At 39.8% G+C, this 23,270-nt stretch overlaps 2 protein-coding genes and 12 non-coding genes across 14 annotated transcripts; 13 read left to right on the top strand and 1 right to left on the bottom strand.

Moving 5' to 3' along the window:
• The first annotated feature begins 1,387 nt into the window (after positions 1 to 1,387).
• On the top strand, positions 1,388 to 3,052 carry LOC115691662 (presenilin-like protein At2g29900). Its single transcript, XM_030618372.2, has one exon. It carries the CDS (start codon positions 1,654 to 1,656, stop codon positions 2,971 to 2,973), a length of 1,320 nt encoding a protein of 439 aa, XP_030474232.1. The 5' UTR covers positions 1,388 to 1,653; the 3' UTR covers positions 2,974 to 3,052.
• Positions 3,053 to 9,804: 6,752 nt separating this feature from the next.
• Positions 9,805 to 12,790, bottom strand: LOC115691654 (exocyst complex component EXO70E2-like). The gene has a single exon (XM_030618363.2). It carries the CDS (start codon positions 11,953 to 11,955, stop codon positions 9,994 to 9,996), a length of 1,962 nt encoding a protein of 653 aa, XP_030474223.1. The 5' UTR covers positions 11,956 to 12,790; the 3' UTR covers positions 9,805 to 9,993.
• Positions 12,791 to 14,338: 1,548 nt separating this feature from the next.
• LOC115691664 (U6 spliceosomal RNA) lies at positions 14,339 to 14,441 on the top strand. The gene has a single exon (XR_004007020.1). It is a non-coding gene; the product is annotated as a U6 spliceosomal RNA (small nuclear RNA).
• Positions 14,442 to 14,820: 379 nt separating this feature from the next.
• On the top strand, positions 14,821 to 14,923 carry LOC130140338 (U6 spliceosomal RNA). The gene has a single exon (XR_008818358.1). It is a non-coding gene; the product is annotated as a U6 spliceosomal RNA (small nuclear RNA).
• A 379-nt stretch (positions 14,924 to 15,302) lies between these two features.
• On the top strand, positions 15,303 to 15,405 carry LOC130140344 (U6 spliceosomal RNA). Its single transcript, XR_008818364.1, has one exon. It is a non-coding gene; the product is annotated as a U6 spliceosomal RNA (small nuclear RNA).
• Positions 15,406 to 15,712: 307 nt separating this feature from the next.
• On the top strand, positions 15,713 to 15,815 carry LOC130140342 (U6 spliceosomal RNA). The gene has a single exon (XR_008818362.1). It is a non-coding gene; the product is annotated as a U6 spliceosomal RNA (small nuclear RNA).
• A 319-nt stretch (positions 15,816 to 16,134) lies between these two features.
• LOC130140346 (U6 spliceosomal RNA) lies at positions 16,135 to 16,237 on the top strand. The gene has a single exon (XR_008818366.1). It is a non-coding gene; the product is annotated as a U6 spliceosomal RNA (small nuclear RNA).
• Positions 16,238 to 16,774: 537 nt separating this feature from the next.
• Positions 16,775 to 16,877, top strand: LOC130140351 (U6 spliceosomal RNA). Its single transcript, XR_008818371.1, has one exon. It is a non-coding gene; the product is annotated as a U6 spliceosomal RNA (small nuclear RNA).
• An 865-nt stretch (positions 16,878 to 17,742) lies between these two features.
• On the top strand, positions 17,743 to 17,845 carry LOC130140337 (U6 spliceosomal RNA). The gene has a single exon (XR_008818357.1). It is a non-coding gene; the product is annotated as a U6 spliceosomal RNA (small nuclear RNA).
• A 391-nt stretch (positions 17,846 to 18,236) lies between these two features.
• LOC130140349 (U6 spliceosomal RNA) lies at positions 18,237 to 18,339 on the top strand. The gene has a single exon (XR_008818369.1). It is a non-coding gene; the product is annotated as a U6 spliceosomal RNA (small nuclear RNA).
• A 1,142-nt stretch (positions 18,340 to 19,481) lies between these two features.
• Positions 19,482 to 19,584, top strand: LOC130140336 (U6 spliceosomal RNA). Its single transcript, XR_008818356.1, has one exon. It is a non-coding gene; the product is annotated as a U6 spliceosomal RNA (small nuclear RNA).
• A 1,570-nt stretch (positions 19,585 to 21,154) lies between these two features.
• Positions 21,155 to 21,257, top strand: LOC130140341 (U6 spliceosomal RNA). Its single transcript, XR_008818361.1, has one exon. It is a non-coding gene; the product is annotated as a U6 spliceosomal RNA (small nuclear RNA).
• Positions 21,258 to 21,577: 320 nt separating this feature from the next.
• LOC130140335 (U6 spliceosomal RNA) lies at positions 21,578 to 21,680 on the top strand. The gene has a single exon (XR_008818355.1). It is a non-coding gene; the product is annotated as a U6 spliceosomal RNA (small nuclear RNA).
• Positions 21,681 to 22,217: 537 nt separating this feature from the next.
• LOC130140354 (U6 spliceosomal RNA) lies at positions 22,218 to 22,321 on the top strand. Its single transcript, XR_008818374.1, has one exon. It is a non-coding gene; the product is annotated as a U6 spliceosomal RNA (small nuclear RNA).
• Positions 22,322 to 23,270: the final 949 nt, after the last annotated feature.

The following is a 23,270-nucleotide window of genomic DNA, read 5'->3' as shown; positions in this document are numbered from 1 at the left end:
ATTATTTCTCTTTGAGGAAGACAAAGATATAAGAGAAATTGGAGGTGCAGAGCGAGCGAGTACCTGCATGTGAAAATAAGGAATGCTTCCATGAAACCCACCCGGCAAGATTAGGACAAGCCGTGGAGACTCTCGTAAGAACTTCAGCTCCTTTTCTTTGGTGAGGTTAATTCTTAATCGAACACCAAAAATCTATAGAAAGCCCTCGGTTAAGAGTTCAAAGAGGCCATCTCCCAAAAGCCTATTTAAATGTTTTCACATAAACAAAAAAGTTTTAGATCGTTCGTCAAATGATCATTGTGTATATGCTTAGAAGCTTTTGAAGAGAGCAAATACCACTAAAAACTTCAAACTGATTCCACGTAAATAGATACACACCGAATTATCTCTCGACCCATAAAAATCCCTAAGAGGGCACGACCTGGACACATTCACACTTCTGTCCAAATTGGCCATTAAAAATCCTATGTGTTATCCGACGTGGAAAAGTAATCCTATGTGTAATCCAACATGAATTGTCAGCAAAGTCAAGAATTTTTCTTTTTCCCAAACGCCCTTGTTGCATGAATAGAAAACAATATCGTTTCTTTCGCAATTTGGGTTGAAAATTTAGCAAATAGCGTGGTCGTTTTTTTTTCCAAATGAGAATTTGGTTCATCTGGCGCAAATTTTGGGCAACCCAAGGGGTTTTTTTTTTAAAAGGAGAATCGAAGCTTTGCCAAATACTATCATACGAACTCATTAGGTTGGTGGCGTGTGATTCATGTTCGATTACCTCGACCAAAACCTTAGATCGGATCTCATCGATCGATACTCTCTCGTATTACATAATGATCCAAATTTCCGCGATATAAATGTTGAATGACTCACCCCTTATCATCGGAAATTAAGAACTACTTTTATTTTGTATTCGTTAATAATGAGATGTCCCGAATTATTTGGTTACTTGGTTAACTTTCAAATTGAGCACCTAAAAGCTAATGGGCTAATATCGCAAAAAAATCCCAAAATGATATATCTGTAGTAAATTTACCCAAAACTAATTTTTGATCACGAAAAACTCCAAACTGGTACACTTATGACAAATTTATCCCAAATTAATTTTTTGATCACAAAAAGCCTTAAACCGGTACATTTGTGGCAAATTTATCATTTATTAAATTGGATTAATACCACGAAAAATCACGAATTGGTACACCAGTGATAAACGGAGGGTTAAAATCCTAAATCGGTACATCCGTTAATTGTCACGTGTCATTCAATTCAGTAATTTGACGGTATAATTTAACAGAAATAGAAGTTAAATTTATCACGGGCGTATTAATTTGAACTTTCAGGATATTAACTAAAGGTGGCCTCGTCGGAGCACATGAAGACGACGGCTTTGAAACCGACGAGGATGAACCAAGGACCTACAAATGGCCGCTGAGGCCCCGCAACTTCGGTTGATTGGAGCTTAGCGACGACTGCGACGACCCCCGCGGCTTCCCTATCACACAGCAAGAGCGACGAGCGATGGCTCCGAGGCCCTCCTTCGTCCTCGCCCGATAGTCAAAGAACCCGAGAGACCCCCCACCCATTTCCTCGTTCTTCCCAAAATTGCCGATCAAAGCGGCGTCAAGGAGCGAAATTGATCCCGGTTTCGGGCACCCAATGGCCCAGAACTCCAGACCCAGAAGCGTCCTCGATTCCCTGGGCGAGGAAATCGTCCGGATCGTCACGCCCGTCTCGATTTGCATGTTCTTGGTGGTGATCTTGGTCTCCGTGCTGGGCTCCTCGTCTTCCTCGTCGTCCATGTCGGGCTCCTCCATGGCCACGATCGCGTACTCCGAGTCCGACTCGGACTCGGACTCGTCCTGGGACAAGTTCATAGGTGCGCTTTGGAACTCCCTCGCATTTGTGGCCGTCGTCACCGTGGTCACTTTCGTGTTGGTGCTCTTGTTTTACCTGAGATGCACTCGGTTCTTGAAGTTCTACATGGGTTTCTCGGCTTTTATCGTCTTAGGCTTCCTGGGAGGTGAAATCGCTTTGTTCCTCATCCAAGATTTCAGTATCCCAGTTGATTGTATCACGTTTTTCCTGGTTTTGTTTAATTTCGCTGTTGTGGGTGTCTTGGCCGTGTTCGTGTCGAAGATGGCCATTCTCGTGACGCAAGGGTATTTGGTGGTTATTGGCATGTTGGTTGCTTATTGGTTTACTATGCTGCCCGAATGGACTACTTGGGTTCTATTGGTTGCTATGGCACTGTATGATCTTGCTGCTGTTCTGTTGCCCGTGGGGCCATTGAGGCTCTTGGTGGAGCTCGCGATTTCCAGGGATGAAGATATTCCTGCACTGGTTTACGAGGCGAGGCCGGTGACTCATAGCGATTCAGGTCATGAGAGCGGTGTAGTTCAAAGAAGAGTGTGGAGAGAGAGGCAAAGTTCTGCTCATGATCCAGTTGAGCCTCCTAATTTAAATTCCTCCAATGCCAATGCCGTGCCCATTGCAAACCAAAACACCAGCCCTGGTAGTTTGTCTGTTAATAGTGTCCATAATGTCACAAATTCAGTTGCAGCCCCAGAGAGACCGTCACCAGACCGTGAAGGAGAAAGTGAACTTTCTGCACCATTGATCGACCACAGAATAAACGTCAGTCCTCGGGGCAATGAAGATGCTATACCGAGTGAGAATTTGGTGCTAGAGGGTATTGGCCTCGGTTCTTCCGGTGCTATAAAGCTTGGTCTAGGCGACTTCATCTTCTACAGTGTTTTAGTGGGTAGAGCAGCCATGTATGATTTCATGACGGTGTATGCCTGTTACCTTGCCATTATAGCTGGACTAGGTATTACATTGATGCTGCTGGCATTTTATCAGAAGGCCCTGCCGGCTCTTCCGGTGTCAATACTGCTAGGGGTGTTGTTTTATGTATTGACTAGGTTCTTACTTGAAATATTTGTTGTACAATTATCCTCAAACCTCTTGATGTTCTAGAATTCAAATTTCCCCATTTTTCTATCATTGGTACCAATTTGTTCAGCAATAATATGTACTTTGTGGTGATTACGTGCTAGATGCATTTTCTCAAACTTGTCTGTCTATATTTGTCTGGTCTAGTTTGCAACGAAACATGAGAACACATATGTTACATTGAAGTTACAAAATGATCTTTTCTACCGGCCTTGGCTTTTCCACCTTTTTTTAATGTTGCTGTGTACAGGTGCGCATATACTTTTAGGCTGTAGCAATTTATTTGTATGATAAGAGGGCCTTCAAGTGGACAAGGCCCGTGCATTGTGACTAATAAGCAATGCACAAATAGAAACTAAGGATGAGTTTCAAGCAAATGGGAAGAGTAAGAAACTGTTGCGTATGAGAATGAACAAAAGATCCAGCCAGCCTGATTGCAGGTTAGCTCCCTTAAATATCTTGTTTTTCATACTTGTCTAGTGACACTCAGCAAATTCCCTCATAAGTTGGCTCCGCAGCTCTTGCTTGTGGACAGTGGGGACCTTCCTGAATCAGTTTATTAGTACATATAGGCATGATTACAACCTTCGTTGGCACATACCTTTTGTTTTTTTTCCTTTCTCTGAGACTCTCTAATATACTTGGGTTTTTTTTTTGGGTCGGAATATACTTGGGTTTATTATGATAGATTCTATACTTCTAATCACCTGCAAGGCTGGTAAGTGGACTGTTGAGGTTATATACTGTGATAATCTGATGTGATCTGACCACCTCCTTGCATGAAAACATAGTTAAGAGATTCATAGAATGCTAAGAATCCAGAAGGTTGTACGGCACTGCGGTTATCTGTCTTGCTAGTAGTTTATTTTATTTTATTTTTTGTGAAAAAGCTAGTAGTTTAATTGGCATGTTCACTTTTCAGTCAATAAGTTGTTGTAACTCTAGTTATGGTTAGTTATAAATTGGGCCAGAGAAGGAATTTAGGCAGACCAGAAAAAATCTTGTAGAAAAGGAAAAGGGAGACAACTGAAAAAAGAGACCTTCTGCTTTTCGGATCCAAGGTGATTTAGCAATTGGAGGAGAGTCTTCACACAGAAAAAGAATTTGCAGTGTAGGTAACACAGTGGATGCATGTGGATAGATAGACACGGACAGTTGTTTGAACTTTTGAGCGACATCGTTTAATGTGGATGCATGTGGATAGATAGACACAGACAGTTAATTGAACTTTTGAGCGACACTGTTAATGTTTCTACCAATGTTGTCAAATACTCAGAAGGCACATAGAAGTTGGCTTATACCTAAAGGAGGAAAACTTTTGGTTGAGCACCTCAGAATTTTGACAAGTACCTGGATTGATTCATAATATTGCACAGGGACAATAAAGTTTTGTCGGTCGTTTCGCATGACGAGATGTTTGTTAGCATTGGCTTTGTCTTCGACAAAGTCACCAAGTGTTGCATGTAAAAATCGAGTGTAGTGAGGCCCTCTTTTTTGTTGCTAGTGGGTGGCATCTGATGTACCGTAGCATGCCACTTTTGCATTTACATTGAGTTGTCTTTGGCTTCATCTGCATCTTAAGAGAGCAGTTTATGATTCACAGAGATAGCAAAGCATGAGTTTCCACATGGCTCTTTTTTGATAAAGAATATCTAGACCTCTGCCTCGCAGCATATCGACCCCCCTGCCCTGTTCCATGTAATATATTGCTCATATCTTCACAGTATTCTCAGATAACTGATTTTTGCGGAACATTGAGGCATTATAGGATTTAGCAGGTACTGAGGATCTTTGGAGTGTGAAACTAGTCTGTGTACTGGAAGAGAATGGCTGAAGCCCACAGAAAAGAAATATATTCTCTGCACACTCTGGTCATTCTGTTTTGTTTTCCCTTTCCTTCTGCATCAGAAGGAGATTGCTTTTCGTTTCCTACACAGATACTAGGATTACTTATCACGTTCCATGAATGAGAGACGCGTGCCAAACTTCGAATGTCATTGGGTGGAACATCATGCCGCTGCATGGCGTGTTGCCTGAAGTGACTTCCTTGTTACATCTACAATCTTGCGTTAACTGCACTGCTATGCTGGAGGACGGTATGAAATAAAACATCTTGTGGAGCTCACCGAGTTCAATCCTGACCTGGAAAACTATTGAAGGCTTCACTGGAAGGTGATGTTCTGCCTCGGGCCCTCAGCTCAGCATTTTTGTGTGGCCCAACATTTTAATCGAGCCAACCATATTAGCATAAGAAGGTACAAATATAAGAACAATATTCAAATGGTCGGCAGTGGGCAGGCCTAGTTGGCTTCATATTGGGAAAAATTAGGACCGATTGGTTCCAAGGTTGGTCGGTTTTAAAACTGGAATTCGGAACCTACTCCATGGGTCTTGGTTTCGAAAAATTGGCATTGGGAACCGAACGGGTTATACTTGGAACCGATTGTTTCTAGGTTGGTTCTTGATTCTATTTGGGAATCAGGTTTGTTTTGTAAGAATCACATAAATTGATATAAGATACTATTATTTTGAGCTTATTATTAGTAAAGTCTTGTTAGTTGGGTGGTCTTGTATGCCTACTTTAAGCTGGAAGCTGTTCGTTCCGTTGTCCCCAGTTGAATCTCACTACATTTTTATTTGAAATAAGAATATAAGACCGGTTTGACCTTGGAACAGTCCTGCTTAATTGGTTCCGTAATCGAATCGGCATTCTAGCATAAGAACTAAGAACCATAATCGGCTCGGAACAGATCAAGTATGGCCCAAACAGTCCTGCTAAATTGATTCTATAATCGAACCGGTGGTTTTGATATAAGAACTGAGAACTGGACCGACTTTCCCGTAACTGGCTTGGAACAGATCAAGTATGCCTAGTTCAGTCTAGTTTTCGAATTGAATCAGTCCTAAATTTATTACGTAGAATTCAATCGAATTCTAAACCTTTTAATTGAATCGGTTTAGTCATGAACCTCAAGTGTAATCAACCATTCTGCTTAGTTGGTTCTATGGTCAAACCAGCGATTCTGACATAAAATTGAGAATTGGGGCAGCTCTTCTTGAAATCGGACTGAAACATATCAGGCAAGGCCAATTTAGTCCAATTCCCGAGTAGAACCGGCTCGAGTGCTCACTCACCCCAAAGGAAAATTGCACGATCAGTTCTCAATCTATTGTGTAGAATGCAATCGAATCCTAATCCTTTTAATTAAACCAGTATAATCATAAATCTCAAGTGCAATCAAGTCCTCTCAACCAAGTTCAGCATGATTTATTTGACATGACAATCCGGTCATCCCTGACCTTCCTAATGTAAGGCGACGACACAAGGTGGTCCCTCTAAAATTGTGTTATATTTTTATAATCTATTTGTGTTGATTTCTTCGCATAATGCATTGGTGGTCCCTCACTGAAAAGATTCTATATTTCCTTTTGGTACAGGTTTGAGATGAACGATAAATCAACATCGATCTGCATTTCCAACGGTAGAAATTTTGTCCTTCACCCAACACTTGACCAAGTGGGGGGAAGATAAATTTAGTAAAGTTAGATATCAATACAGTTCTGTGTCGGGGCTTCATGAGAGATATTAAGGATGGGATAAAACGTAAATTCAAAAGCTATATTTTGAGATGCCTAGAATGTCTCTAAATGGAGGTTGAGATTCATATTTGATAATAGCGGTATTATTAATCTTGTTTTTCATTATTTGCACCATGGGTTGATTGAGGTGCATGGAGAAAACTTTCTAGTGGATGAGGAACATAAAGGTGTTTTAGCTAAGGAAGATGCTGTGGATGAGCAAGCTGAGGATGTTGAGACTGATGATGAAGGAATAGTTTGAGCACCAGGGGACTGTGGATGAGACTAGAGGGATTAGTTGATGACGAGTGACGGTGGATGATATTGGTTCAACTAATGAGGGATTAGTTCAGCATGAGGTTAGTCTAAATAATGATGATGTAGCTGATGAGCATGAGGAGACAGTGGATGAGGTTGGCTTAGAGGGTGCTCAGGTTAATTATAGTAGAAAAATTGGATTTTTTAGGGGCATCTAACGTAAAAGTTAGAGTAAGGAACCGAAAACGCTGACTTACTAGTCGGTGCAAGATTCTTGAGTGATGATGATGATGAACTTGTAGAAGTAAGGAAGACGACCGGAGAGTTCTCTGGGACAGCCAGCCTGAATATGGTCACAAGTGTATCCTCGGTGGGAGACCGGTCTAATCATTAATCATTTCATGTGAACAATGAAATTGTTGCTGAAGATGATTATTGGACAAAGTACTATCAAAGAGTCACCGGTCCGCTGTACCCTTAGTATGGTCCTTCTTCTCCAATTGTGCTTTTTATCATTTATCATTTGACTAGTGGGACAACTTAGAAGTCCAGGGGACATAAACAACTGTGCAACATTGGTCGGTCACTTTGCAGAATCTAATGTTTTCTTCGGGTAAATCTTTCGCCTGTAAATTCTATGGGATGATAAAGACAAGAACGAACCCCAAGGAAAAGGCAAAATCACTTCGATTGGTAAGTTTTCCTTCGAAAATGGGAAGATCTATAGCGCAAGAAGAAGGGATCGACCGTTTTTCCCATTTTCGACCCCATATGCACGGCCAAAGTGACAAGATTGAGAGCATCTATTCTTGTCTTAACGACTTCCACCATTTTCATGTCCATAACCGCATGAAATTCGCTTAAACCTTTTTTGTTTCCAGTAGAAAATCCTTCTTCAAACTTGACGCGGAAACTTATCCTAACTAGGATATTATAAAATTGTCCATATTGGGAAATTTCAAAGTTCTGCTCTATGTAAAGTTGACCCAAAAAAAAGAAGAAGTTGAGCAACTAAGCCAGTTCAACTAGAAAACGGGACCGAACTTATTTTACCTAACCGATTTCAAGCCAATATTGAAACACCGGTCTGGTTCTCAATTCTGGCCGAATTAATTTTAGTGGACCGATTCCAAGCCGAATCTAAAGAATCGGTCTAATTCCTAATTCGAACCCTGGAACCTGCCTTTTAACAGTTTGAATCCCGAAACCATCGGTTCAACCCAGGAGTCAACCAAGCAGGCTTGGTCAGGTAAGGCCGGTTCAGCCGGAACCCAGCACCGAACCGGTTCTTTGGAACCGGCCAAGAATCCATTGGGTAAGGCCGATTCGGTTCGGTTCTTGAATTGAAACGACTCGGTTGCTGCTCAACCCTACTTTGAGCAGAGCCTTGAAATTTCCCGATACGAACAATTCTATGATATCCTACTTATTACAAGTTTCCGCATCAAGTTTGAGAAGGCTTTTCTACCCCCAAAAAAAAAAGTTTGAGCGGGTTTCATGCTGTTGGGGCCATGACAATGGTGGAAGTCGTTAAGACAAGAATAGATGGCCTCAATCTTAGTCTCTTTGACCCGGGAACATATATCAAATTCGAAGAAGAATAAAACGTTAGACTCTGTAAAGTGACCGACCCCAGTTCCATCGGCTCTTAACTTGTATAGGTTGTCCCCATTAGTCAAACCATGAAAAGAGTGAATGGAGAAAAGTGACCATCTTAAGGGTACAGTTGACCGGCGACTCTTGACTTTTCATATCACAACCAACCTTTCCCCGCAAGCGTCAAAGCAAGAACGCGCAGGATGTGGATTTCCCCCCAACACCACCTGTGAGAAAAATGCAGATGCAGATGAACACACGAAACCAACCATGGCCGGCAGAGCTGATTATTATTGTTAAAGATTTCGAGGGTCCCTTTCTAGAAGTTGGGAGACATGTCTCATTTCACGTGAATTTCCTGAGAGCTCACGACCTGGTCCGGTACACTGCACCCTGTCCGCAATGTGCAAGTGGTTCAGTGCATTGTGTGCCGTGCACTTTGAAAACTCTCCCATTGAACTTCTACAGCTTTCCCTGTTCTAAACCACGACAGTATTAATGGCCCATCAGTATCATCACCTTTTCACTTTTATACCGGAACGACTGTAGGAAACAACTGGGGTCAGTCCATTGATGAATCAAGACTTGCTCATTCGAAGGCTATAGTCCATTGATCATGTGGGGTTCGAGTTCAACGCGCTTGGCTGGGATTTTACCCGACCTTATTGTATTCTATCTGGAGATGTACAAGTTATTGACTTGAGCTTCAGTTTTGTGGGATGTGTCATTTTCGGGTAATTTTCGACGACTTTGTGTGCATGCTGCTGTCCACTTCTAATCTATGTTTTCCAGCTAATTCCATTGAACAAAGTTTTGACATTTTCTTTTTCAACGCGCAAGTTCCTAACTTCCTTCGTTCTTTTTCTCCCTTTTTTTTGGGTAAAATTCAGTAGAAAAAGGGAAAAAGAGAAGTTAAAGGCCCCACTTGGTTAGCATCAAGAGATAAGGGGAGTAACTAACTATTCGGACTATTGAGGGTCCGGATCTACAGAAAGATTTGATGCTGAAAATTGACTGATTTTGGATTTGTAGCTTGAATTCCACGCTTGTATCTTCCCTATCTAACAGCTTGTGTTTTTTCCGGATGTCGACAATTTGATAAGGTTTAGATGGTTCCTCTCAAGTTCATGTTCTTTTATGTCGAAGTCCAACTTTTCTGAGTCTAAGCTCAAGACTCTCAGCTCAAGGGAAGAAGAATTGAAGAGTGTTAATCAATACAGAACATGGGAATCACTTAAAGAAAGCAAAGGGCGTGTTTGGTGGTCTTCGACACAAGCGAAAAGTCCTTCCGGTGTACGAATAATGCCTTCGCCCGATGTAGTTTACTCTTACACGGAGAGGATCATTGCATATATACAGATTGCATATATACAGAGAGAGAGAGAGAGAGAGAGAGAGAGAGAGAGAGAGAGAGAGAGAGAGTTACACCAACCAAATTATGCATATAAATTCCCAGTTGGTATCATCACACGAGATACAATGTAAATGAGAAGTTTTCTTAGACACTCTATACCTGGACGCGTTAAATATTAAAACGCATCTACATCGATTACAATAAGGTAAAACAAAGACAAAAGGACAGGAATTGGAAGAGCTGATAGTAAAATGAATTCACTTCTTCCATGGATGGGGCAATGACTTTGCGGATCCTTCAAAAAGATCCAGAATGTAGTTCTCCATGTCATCAGCAGTGTACTTGATGTACTTCTCACCGATAGAACCAGAATGTACTCCAAGAAACGTCCGATAAGCATGGATCACCTTCTGTGAAGTCGCAATCTGCACATCCAACCGAAGCTGAGGATCTCGGATGATCCACCCCGTTTGACACTTGTAGACTTCCTCGAAAGTAAGACCGAATGCCTTGCACCTTTCTCTAAGAGTTGGCTTACAGAAGCCCAAAGCCTGGTTCCCACCACCCTTGAGCAAAGAAAGAGCACAACTCCATGTGGCTCTTAGATAACTTGTTGCGTGCTGCTGGTATTTTCCGATATGCTTCCTGATCCACTCGTCCCCAAAGTAAAGCCTGAGGTCAGAGTCTTTTATCTTTTGAACCATGTAATGGATGTTGTTCATCAAGAATATATGCTGGAGGGAACCATCCTTGAATAGCTTGGACTTCTCGACAAGGTTCGACTCTAAAACAGACACCAGTGACCTCGCCTGGGCTGCCAATGCACATGAACTGTCAGAAGAGCATTCCTCCTCGTTATCTATTCCAAGACAAGGCTCCGGATGTTTTACTTCTTGATCACAAAGAAGCAAATTAAGGGGGCCCCTATATGCAGAAAGGACCTTGATGTAGTTCATGGCATACTTTGTGAGAGGATGAATCCCACCTCCGCCAAAAGGTTTCTGAGACCTGTCTAGAGCGATACGATTCCTAAATTCAGCAAATGTTGCTCTTGCATAATCACCCAAGCTGGCCAAAAGATCATGAAACTCGATTCTAACGGAAGCACCAGCATATTCCGAGTATAAAGCATCTATGTAGTTAAGGAGTTCAGTGAGGACCTCATACATGTCGAGCACGCGAAATAACTTCTCCGGTTGATGTGGTGACATTGTTATGGCTTCACCAAAGTTCAAGAAAAGCAGCATCGAAGCCTTTGTGATATCGACAAAGGTAATCGAGTTAACGGAACCAAACTCTCCTAGAACCTCGTTGCAAAGACGTTTTTCGCTAGCAAGATAGACACGTATAATGATCCTCATAGCCCAAGCCCATTGCTTTATCTCACAGCTCATCTTATCCCAATCCATTCTCAGAGTATCTTCAATTGTCAAGTGCTCCATTTTGAGTATGAGCAAGTACTCATGCAGCGCTTCTTTCCGGATGCTAACATAAGCTTGGCAAAATTCCTGATCGTATTTTGATGAAAACATCACCTGTGCAATCGACTTGAGAGCAGGGACCATATCGGGGTGGATCAGGCTTACCAGACATTCCGCCGATGCATTGCCGGTGCCACTGCCACCATCCTCTGCACGAGATGTTAACTCAGCTGCTTCATCCTCTATGGAAACAAACGACTCATCATACACCACATCCTCCACAACAGAGCGGAACGACATGTATTCAGGCTCATAGAACTCCTTATACTGGACAAGAATGTGCCTCAGCTCTTCCGCGAGCCTCGACATTGCTATCTCCAAGATGCCTTGAGCACGAAGAAGAAGTTCCTTCTGCTTCGCATTCCTTATGGGAGAAACGCATCCTAAAGTCTCCACTAATTTTTGAATCTCGACAGCAGCTTTCAGATACTCTGAGGTTTCCTCCGAGCTAGAGTCCCATATCAGTGACTGGTTAGCCTCCCAACTCATGACCACTATCTCATTCTGTCTGAGTTGCTCTTCTATTTCCTTCAACAAGCCGCCCCTGCCCAACCTGCCCCTGCTCTCACTAGGCGTGGACCTCGTGGAGAGATGAGCTTCAACATTGGAAAGGAAACTGCTCATGTCATCAATGTTCAGGTTTGTACTTGCTCTCAGTGCCAGCATGAGGTGCTGAGCTGCTGCAACTAGATGATGCTCCATTTCATGGTTTACAAGGGCGGGTTCGCAGTCCCCCATTTCGACAGAAACGATGGATTCGCTCAAGAAGTACCAAGAAAACACAGACTAGGAAACTCTGGATATGGCTCACACAGAAATCCTGGATAAATTCAAGAACCTTTCCACCTCATTTGGTAAACCCAAGTTTACCCTCGGAAGCCGGCGTCACGAAATCTCCATTGATTTCATTTCGCACCAACTTCTACACGGCGACTCCGGCAAAGAAATGGATTTGTCTCAGAAGAAGACTTCTTTGCTAAGAATTTCTCCCACCTTGACAAGAGAACTGCACTTCACACGGCTCGGCTTCAACTATCAATGAGTTGAAATCGAAGAGAGGGGAGTCAAAAAAAGTTCAAGAGTCCGAAGCAAAAAGGTCGCCGGCGGGCGAGCAAGAAAGGAAGGGGAAGTTCCCTGGGACTCTCGGCTAAGTTTCCAAAACTGAGAAGGACAGAGAGGCGGCTATGAAGAAAAATCTAAGCACTACAAATCAACATCCAAAATCCCAAACGACCCAACAAAGCAGAAGTACCAAATTCTCAACAGACAACCAAGATTGAGGAAATGGGCAATCCAGGGAGGATTCAGGAACTGTAGCCTAAAATCACACGGATTCACAACAGACCCGACAAGAGCTAGCCTTTGGAGTTTGGACCGCCGCCTCTTTTACCGTGCCAACGATCTGATCACCGCACCAAATCAGACAGAACAACGGATTCAACCGAACGAAACTCCCCTTACCCCCAGAACAAGAAACGACACATTAAAAAAAAAACACGATCAGCCACGAACCTCCCGGGGTAAAAATTTTCAAGAACCGGGGGACAGCTCCGCCTCGGACGAAAACCAGCGCCGGGCCGAAGCAGCGGGGGAGGGGTAAGAAAGGAAACAAAAGGGTACCCGACGGGGGGCCAGGGACTCGACCGACCCACGAGAGACCGATCAGCGAAGCCCTCCCACGCGCTCCCCGAGGACGGCGCCGCCGTACCGTACGGAAGCAGGGGGAGGAAGGAAGGAAGGAATCTCCGGAGGATCAAGGGAGAGAGAGAGAAAAGAAGGTGGGATTCAATGGAGGACGAGAGAAGAAGCAAAGGGTAGGAGCTCGGCTTCGGTTTTGATGGAGAAAGGAGCGAACTTCTTCTCGGCACTTTCGCGCGGGTCACAGCTCTTGTCGTTTTCTCGCCGATGGCGATGATGATGATGCTCTTCATCTTCTTCGGCTCGCTGCCTGTCGAGCGTTGACCCCCGGGATCCCCCGCGGGCTCATCCCAACGGTCCCCGGTCCACGCGCTTACCGTGAGTCCGCCGCGTGTGATCATTGCGCCCGTCAGCTTTTTCCCCTCTTTTTCTTTTTTTTTTCGTTTTTTTTATTTTTCCTCTTCTTCTTTTTTTTCGCGATATTTGTTTGGAATGCGGCGTTGGGGGATGGGGGAGCGGGAGGAGCCGTCGATGTCCGTACACATCGACCCTCGGAATCAAGGACACGAGATACGTATTGGGACTAATTAAAAATTTCATTTTTTTTTTGGAGCGAGCGATTGATTATCGAAGTAACAAAAAAGATAAAAGAGAGAGAGCGAAAGCCATTTACTCGAGCGATATCTCGATACGATTAGGTTGGACTGCACGTCGGAAATTTTGGCCGGAAATTTTGGCCGGACAGATTTTTTATTGCGATTCGGAGTCGTGAATTTTAACCGATTACACGCGTTCTGATCGGCGTGTATCTCGACTTATGACTGTGCTGTTTTTTTTTTTTTTATGTAGGCGCACGATGCCTCGGGGACGGATGACTTTCAAGTTAGAAAAGCGGCGACGACTTCGTGGGGGCTCGTTTGGGTCCTGGGCTAGGATTCGGTGAGGAGAATGACCAAAAATAGTTAAGAAACAAAGACTACATATAATAATCGGGAGACGATCACTAAGCTAAGCGGCGGGTAGACGCGTTTTCGGTCCTGTTTTGAATGGGTTTTTTTTAAACCGTTTCGTGGTAACAGCGTATTTTAGGCGATTTTCAAACGCGTAAAAATTTCGGGTTTTCGATAAAGATAAACGCTCTCCTAATTGAGAGCACAAAAAGCTCACCAACACTTTTTGGGAGGGGGGAGGAAAAAAAATTTTGAATCTTCATTTAACAAGTGGGAATATTCGTTGGGTTAAATCCAACCCAATGCCTATAATTTGGCATTACTCTTAAACTTGTACTCATAAAAGTAAAGGGACAAAATGCTACAGTTGCTTGGACCACATGTCCTAACTTTAGATGTATCAATGCGGGCCCTACATGAATAAAACATTGGGCCACCAAGCTTTCAAATAGCACAAGGTAGGAGGAGTCCCACGTCGACCATGAACGCACATGCACCTCGATTTATACTGTCCAAGCGAGACGGAAGAGGTTGTCTCTTCGGAGACATCCGATAAAATTGGAAAGATATAGAGAAGATTAGCATGGCCCCTGTGTAAGGATGACACGCACAAATCGAGAAATGGTCCAAATTTTTTTGCACTTTTTTTAGTTTATTTCATTTTCATATGATTGGAGTTTTTATAAATTTTATAACACTTACCTCTTTGGTTCTCTTTAATCTATTTTACCTCATCTCACCGTTTTACGACAAGTTCAACATGGTCATGAATATTTACCAAAATTTTAATTAGATTTTCTTATTTTAATGAAATTGTTCATGTAATATGCGACAATGAATGCATTATATGTATATTTCTTTTTTGTTCTAATGACAAATGGTGTCTTATTAATGGGCCCTACATGAATAAAACGTTGGGCCATGAAACTTTTAAATAGAAGCTAGGAAAGTCCCACGTCGACCATGAACACACATGCACCTCGATTTATATTGTCCAAGCGAGACGGAAGAGATTGTCTCTTCGGAGACATCCGATAAAATTGGAACGATACAGAGAAGATTAGCATGGCCCCTGCGCAAGGATGACACGCACAAATCGAGAAATGGTCCAAATTTTTTTGCACTTTTTTTAGTATAATTCATTTTCATATGATTGGAGTTTTTATAAATTTTATAACACTTACCTCTTTGGTTCTCTTTAATCTATTTTAACTCATCTCACCGTTTTACGACAAGTTCAATATGGTCATGAATATTTACCAAAAGTTTAATTAGATTTTCTTATTTTAATGAAATTGTTCATGTAATATGCGACAATGAATGCATTACTTGTATATTTCTTTTTTGTTCTAATGACAAATGGTGTCTTATTAATGGGCCCTACATGAATAAAACGTTGGGCCATGAAACTTTTAAATAGAAGCTAGGAAAGTCCCACGTCGACCATGAACACACATGCACCTCGGTTTATATTGTCCAAGTGAGACGGAAGAGATTGTCTCTTCGGAGACATCCGATAAAATTGGAACGATACAGAGAAGATTAGCATGGCCCCTGAGTAAGGATGACACGCACAAATCGAGAAATGGTCCAAATTTTTTTGCACTTTTTTTAGTATAATTCATTTTCATATGATTGGAGTTTTTATAAATTTTATAACATTTACCTCTTTGGTTCTCTTTAATCTATTTTACCTCAACTCACCGTTTTACAACAAATTCAACATAGTCAACAATATTATGTATATTCGACCAAAAAAAACAATATTCTGTATATTTACCAGAAGTTTAATTAGGTTTTCTTATTTTAACGAAAATATTAGGTTTAATTAGGATAGAGGAGTCCCACGTCGAACAAAAGTTTACATCCACCTCGCCTTATATTGCACAAGCAAGCTAGGAGGTGTTGTCTCTTCGGAGACATCCGATAAACTTGGAACGATACAGAGAAGATTAGCATGGCCCCTGCGCAAGGATGACACGCACAAATCGAGAAATTGTTCAAATTTTTTTTTAGTTTTTTTAGTATATTTCATGTTCATTTGACTGTTTTACAACAAATTCAATATAGTCAACAACATTATGAATATTTACCGAAAGATTAATTAGATTTTCTTATTTTAATGAAATTGTTCATGTAATATGCGACAATGAATGTATTACTTGTATATTTCTTTTTTGTTCTAATGACAAATGGTGTCTTATTAATGGGCCCTGCATGAATAAAACATTGGGTCATGAAGCTTTTAAATAGAAGCTAGGAAAGTCCCACATCGACCATTAACACACATGCATTCGATTTATATTGTCCAAGTGAGACAGAAGAGATTGTCCCTTCGGAGACATCCGATAAAATTGGAATAATACAGAGAAGATTAGCATGGCCCTTGCGCAAGGATGACACGCACAAATCGAGAAATGGTCCAAATTTTCTTGTACTTTTTTAGTATATTTCATTTTCATATGATTGGAGTTTTTATAGATTTTATAACATTTACCTCTTTGGTTCTCTTTAATCTATTTTACCTCATCTCACCGTATTGCAACAAATTCAATATAGTCAACAATATTCTGAATATTTACCAGAAGTTTAATTAGGTTTTCTTATTTCAACGAAATTGTTCATGTAATATGTGATGATGAATGTATTACTTGTATATTTCTTTTTTGTCCTAATGAGTGTTGATGGATGGTGTCTTAATATATACTTTTGATCTATATTTGGGCATCATCGACCCCTCAAAATTCGAATAAAATCTAAATTGAATCTTAGGTCCTTGTACACACCACGAGATGATTTTCATTGCTTATAATCCCATTACGGTCATCTAACATTCTCATCTGGAAAATTCATTGAAAATATGATCACTTACATTTTAGACAGTATAATGTCAATATGAGCCTGTTGATTATTGAATATGTAGTCCAAATAATAAATCTTTCTCCAGGCCTTTTTTTGAGGAGCAAGGAGTCTCGCATTGAACATCCGATAAAATTGAAACGATACATAGAAAATTAGCATGGTCCATGCGTAAGGACGACACACGCGAATCGAAAAATAGTCCAATTTTTTTAATTAACCTCATCTATTGTATTTCTCATATATGTTACTCCTCATTTTAAGTCCTTTTAAATCTATTGCTGCTATGGTTGTTGGATCGGCAATTTTGTGATTTTTTTCCCAATACTTTACGCTAACGTTTTGTGATTTTTTTGCCTGAGCAAACCTTTGAACGGCTCTTACTATGTTTCGTAGCTGCCACACATATCATGTGGGGCTTCCTGATTACTAGCATCTTAGTAAGCCTGTGGTTACGGGCTCGACCACCTCGGATCTTCGAATTGCGGCTGATACGGAGTAGTTATGACTCAATCGCACTATTTCGTAGCGAGTGTGAGACTCTTATGATAACGTTTAAAGGATATCATTAGCGCTAATCGCCTCTCCCCTTTATTTTATTTATGAAAGAAAGAATATGTAATTGTTAATCGACCTTTATTTTTAGTTTATACTTTTTTCCTAACAATAGCTCTCGTATTACTCTTATTTTCTTTATCGTCGACACGAATCCCTTGTTAGGTCCCTTAAATTATATCGTGGTAAAATGTAATTCAAGTGGATTGGCTAAGCCCAACTAATATCATTATGTAACATAATGACATTAGTTGGGCCACATGTCTCAAACTTTCGAGTTGTTAATGTGGGCCTTAACCTATGGTAAAGCACTCCACATATAATAAAAGCAAAGGATTTTTTTTTAAATGTCAAAGTTGCTTGGGCCACGTGTCCCAAACTTTGGAGCTATTAATGTGGGCCCTACATGAAAAAAACAATGGGCCATGAAGCTTTTAAATAGGAGGAGCTAGGAGGAGTCCCACATCGACCTTCAACACACATGCACCTCGGTTTATATTGTTCAAATGAGCCAGAAAGGGTTGTCTCTTCGGAGACATCCGATAAAATTGGAACGATACAGAGAAGATTAGCATGGCCCCTGCGCAAGGATGACACGCACAAATCGAGAAATGGTCCAAATTTTTTTGTACTTTTTTTAGTATATTTCATTTTCATATATTTGGAGTTTCTATAAATTTTAACATTTACCTCTTTGGTTCTCTTTAATCTATTTTACCTCAGTCAAGTCCTAATGATAGATGGTGTCTTGATATATACTTTTGATCTATTTTTGGATGTCATCGACCCCTCAAAATTCCAATAAAAATCTAAATTTATTGTTAGGTCCATGGACACACCACGTGACGATTTTCATTGCTTATAATCCCATTACAGTCATCTAACATTCTCCTCTTGAAAATTCATTGAAAGAATGATCACTTTAGAACAAGATCACTTACATTTAACACGGTATAATGTCAATATAAGCCCGTTGATTATTAAATATGTAATCTAAATGATAAAGTAGAGCAAAGAGTCTCGCATTGAACATCCGATAAAATTGAAACGATACATAGAAAATTAGCAAGGCCCATGCGTAAGGACGACACGCGCAAATCGAAAAATAGTCCAATTTTTTTAATTAACCTCATCTATTGTATTCCTCATATATGTTACTCCTCATTTTAAGTCCTTTTATATCTATTGCTGCTGTGGTTGTTGGATCGGCAATTTTTAATATTTGACATATGCTTACATTCACCAAAAACAAAACAAAGAGTGGGGGGTACCCTAAACTGCACCTGTGAGCTTTTATTTTTTATTTATAATCCCGTACATGGAGGCTGATGAAACACTCTACTGGTTTTATAAATCGATTAAGTCTAGATTTTTGGCCCAAGCAGTTGGCCATGACCAGCAAGAGTTTGCATTCGGTAGATCAAATTCGGACAAATGGCCTCTAGTTTCAAAACTGAAAATCCCCCAATGCCTCAATCAACTGTATCAATCCAGATGATTAGTTTACGATTTCTGGAGCGGTGCCTTATTTTTAGGTTTAATGACTTTTTCCCAATGCTTTACGCTTTTTTTTGTGTGATTTTTTTTCGTGAGCAATCCTTTGAACAGCTCTTATTGTGTTGCGTAGCTGCAACAAATATCGTGTGGGACTTCTCGATTACTAGCATCTTAGTGAGCTTATGTTTACGGGCTCGACCATCTCGAATATTCAAATCGCGGTTGATACGGAGTAGTTATGGCTCATCGCACAATTTCGCAGCGAGTATGAGACCATTATGATAACATCCAGAGGATATTCTTAGCATTGATCCCCTCTTCCCTTTATTTTATTTATAAAAGAAAGAATATGTAATTGCTAATCGACCCTTATTTTTATTTTTTACTTTTTCCAAACGGTACGTCTCGTTTTACTCTACACGAATCCCTTGTTAGGTCCGTTAAATTATTTCGTGGTAAAACGTAATTCAAGTGGATTTGTTCATTGGGCTAAGCCCAACCCAATATCATTATCTAACATTACTCTTAACTTATGGTAAAGCACTCCGCATATAATAATAAAAGCAAAGTATTTCTTTCTTTTTTTTAAATACCAAAGTTGCTTGGGCCACGTGTCCCAAACTTTGGAGTTATTAATGTGGGCCCTACGTGTATAAAGCAATGGGTCATGAAGCTTTTAAATAGTAGGAGCTAGGAGGAGTCCCACATCGACCATGAACACAAATGCACCTCGATTTATATTGTTCGAGCAAGACAGGAGAGGTTGTCTCTTCGGAGACATCCGATAAAATTGGAACGATACAGAGAAGATTAGCATGGCCCCTGCGCAAGGATGACACGCACAAATCGAGAAATGGTCCAAATTTTTTTGTAGTTTTTGAGTATATCTCATTTTCATATGTTTGGAATTTTTATAAATTTTATAACATTTACCTCTTTACCATCACTTTCACCTTATCTATATGTATTTTGAAAGGAAAAGTTTCTCTATAATCTATTTTCCTTTGTTATATAATATGACAACAATTTCATTTTCTATTCGCAGCTCCATTTCAGCTTTACAAATAAAGATCACCAAATATATTTTATTTACTTCCTAATTTTATATATTCCAAATTTTATAACATTTAACCCTTTTTCATCCCTTTCACCTTATGCATACGTAAGGAGAAACTATAATATATTTTACCTCGTTTCACAATATCACAACTATTTCATTTTCCAGCTTCACTAATTAAGTTCGCCAAATATATTTTCTTTGCTCCTCAATTATTTATATTTTATATCTACCAAATATTATCACTGTTAGCTTCACATATTTATAGTTTTACGATTCCGAATTTAGCCTTCCCACTCTCGATAAGTAAATTCATGCCAATTAACTTCCAAAATTTTCTGACCTCAAAGAAAATTCCTAGGAACAGTACAATATTAAGTGGGGGTACAGGCGAGCTGAGGAAAAAAAAAAAGAAACAAATATATTTAACAATGTTCTATGTATTTACCAAGAGTTTAATAAGTTTTCTTATTTCAACAATATTGTTCATGCAATATGTGGCAACGGATGTATACCTTTAATATATTAATTTTTCTAATGATGAACGATGACTTATAATATGCTTTTGATTCTATATTTAGGTGTCATTGATCCGCTCAAAATTCGAATATAATATAGAGCTAATACCACTAAAATACCTCAAATAGGTATACTCGTGCCACAATTACCCCAAATTAATTTTGTGTCATAAAAACTTCCGAACTAGTGTACTCGTGCCACTTTTGCTTTAAACTCACAAAAAATTCCAAATTGATACAGTCGTGCCACAATTATCCCAAATCGTGGTAAATCTGTGATTTTGTGGGGTAAATGTGGCACGGCTACATCAATTTGGGAAAAATGTGGCACGAGTGTAACGATTTGGATTTTTTTTTAGAAAAATTAGTTTATGATAAATGTGGCACAAGTGTACGGATTCAGAAATTTTTATGACACAAAAATCAATTTGGGGTAAATATGATACGGATGTACTAAATTGAGATTTTTTGTGGTATTGATCCTATATATAAATGGTTGAAGTACATATCGCATGATACTTTTCAACACTTACAATCCTATTACATTCATCTAACGTTTCTCCTCTTAAAAATACATTGAAAAATATAATCACTTCGTCAAGAATAAAATCACTTACCTTTTACACAATATAATGTCAAAAGAATGCCGTTGATTATTAAATATGTAATCTAAATAAAGCAAAGAAAGAGACGACAAAAAGCTTGGTTGCGTGGACCCACATAACTTTGGGAGGATGCAGTTGGGCTTTTTGAGGAAATAAAATATCATTGTTTAGGCCTTTCTCGAGGATAGAGGAGTCCCACATCGAACAAAAGTTTACATCCACCTCGCCTTATATTGCACAAGCAAGCTAGGAGGTGTTGTCTCTTCGGAGACGTCCGATAAAATTGGAACGATACAGAGAAGATTAGCATGGCCCCTGCGCAAGGATGACACGCACAAATCGAGAAATGGTCCAAATTTTTTTTTACTTTTTTTAGTATATTTCATGTTCATTTGACTGTTTTACAACAAATTCAATATAGTCAACAACATTATGAATATTTACCGAAAGATTAATTAGATTTTCTTATTTTAATGAAATTGTTCATGTAATATGCGACAATGAATGTATTACTTGTATATTTCTTTTTTGTTCTAATGACAAATGGTGTCTTATTAACGGGTCCTGCATGAATAAAACATTGGGTCATGAAGCTTTTAAATAGAAGCTAGGAAAGTCCCACATCGACCATTAACACACATGCATCTCGATTTATATTGTCCAAGCGAGACAGAAGAGGTTGTCTCTTCGGAGACATCCGATAAAATTGGAACGATACAGAGAAGATTAGCATGGCCCCTGCGCAAGGATGACACGCACAAATCGAGAAATGGTCCAAATTTTTTTGTACTTATTTAGTATATTTCATTTTCATATGATTGGAGTTTTTATAGATTTTATAACATTTACCTCTTTGGTTCTCTTTAATCTATTTTACCTCATCTCACCGTATTGCAACAAATTCAATATAGTCAACAATATTCTGAATATTTACCAGAAGTTTAATTAGGTTTTCTTATTTCAACGAAATTGTTCATGTAATATGTGATGATGAATGTATTACTTGTATATTTCTTTTTTGTCCTAATGAGGGTTGATGGATGGTGTCTTAATATATACTTTTGATCTATATTTGGGCATCATCGACCCCTCAAAATTCGAATAAAATCTAAATTGAATCTTAGGTCCTTGTACACACCACGCGATGATTTTCATTGCTTATAATCCCATTACGGTCATCTAACATTCTCATCTGGAAAATTCATTGAAAATATGATCACTTACATTTTAGACAGTATAATGTCAATATGAGCCTGTTGATTATTGAATATGTAGTCCAAATAATAAATCTTTCTTCAGGCCTTTTTTTGAGGAGCAAGGAGTCTCACATTGAACATCCGATAAAAGTGAAACGATACATAGAAAATTAGCATGGCCCATGCGTAAAGGACGACACGCGCGAATCGAAAAATAGTCCAATTTTTTTTAATTGACCTCATCTATTGTATTTCTCATATATGTTACTCCTCATTTCAATTCCCTTTATATCTATTGCTGCTATGGTTGTTGGATCGGCAATCTTTAATATTTGACATATCCTTACATTCACCGTAAACAAAACAAAGAGTGGGGGGACCCTTAAACTGCACCTCACGTTTGTGAGCTTCTATTTTTCATTTTATAATCCCGTACATGGAGGTTAACGGAACACTCTACGAGTTTTGTAAACCGATTGAGTCTAGATTTTTGGCCTATGCAGTTGACCTTGATCTCCGGGAGTTTGCATTCGGTTGGTGAAATTCGGACAAATGGCCTCTGGTTTCAAATCTGAAAATCCTCCAATGCCTCAATCAACCGCATTAATCCAGGGGATTAGTTTACGATTTCTGGAGTGGTGCCTTATTTTTAGGTTTAAAGACTTTTTCCCAATGCTTTACGCTAATGTTTTGTGATTTTTTTGCCTGAGCAAACCTTTGAACGGCTCTTACGGTGTTTCGTAGCTGCCACACATATCGTGTGGGGCTTCCTGATTACTAGCATCTTAGTGAGCCCGTGGTTACGGGCTCGACCACCTCGGATCTTTGAATCGCGGCTGGTACGCAGTAGTTTTGGCTCAATCACACTATTTCGTAGCGAGTGTAAGACTCTTATGATAACGTTTAAAGGATATCATTAGCGCTAATCGCCTCTTCCCGTTATTTTATTTATAAAAGAAAGAATATGTAATTGTTAATCGACCTTTATTTTTAGTTTATACTTTTTTCCTAACAATAGCTCTCGTATTACTCTTATTTTCTTTATTGTCGACACGAATCCCTTGTTAGGTCTCTTAAATTATATCGTAGTAAAATGTAATTCAAGTTGATCTGTTCGTTGGGCTAAGCCCAACTAGTTGGGCCACATGTCTCAAACTTTGCAGTTGTTAATGTGGGCC

Source organism: Syzygium oleosum, unplaced genomic scaffold (assembly GCF_021117445.2).
Source record: "Syzygium oleosum isolate NSW1041296 unplaced genomic scaffold, Sole_v2.1 Sole_v2.17, whole genome shotgun sequence".
NCBI lineage: Eukaryota > Viridiplantae > Streptophyta > Magnoliopsida > Myrtales > Myrtaceae > Syzygium > Syzygium oleosum.
Note: the sequence above shows the minus strand (reverse complement) of the source record. Positions and strands in the feature narration are given on the sequence as shown.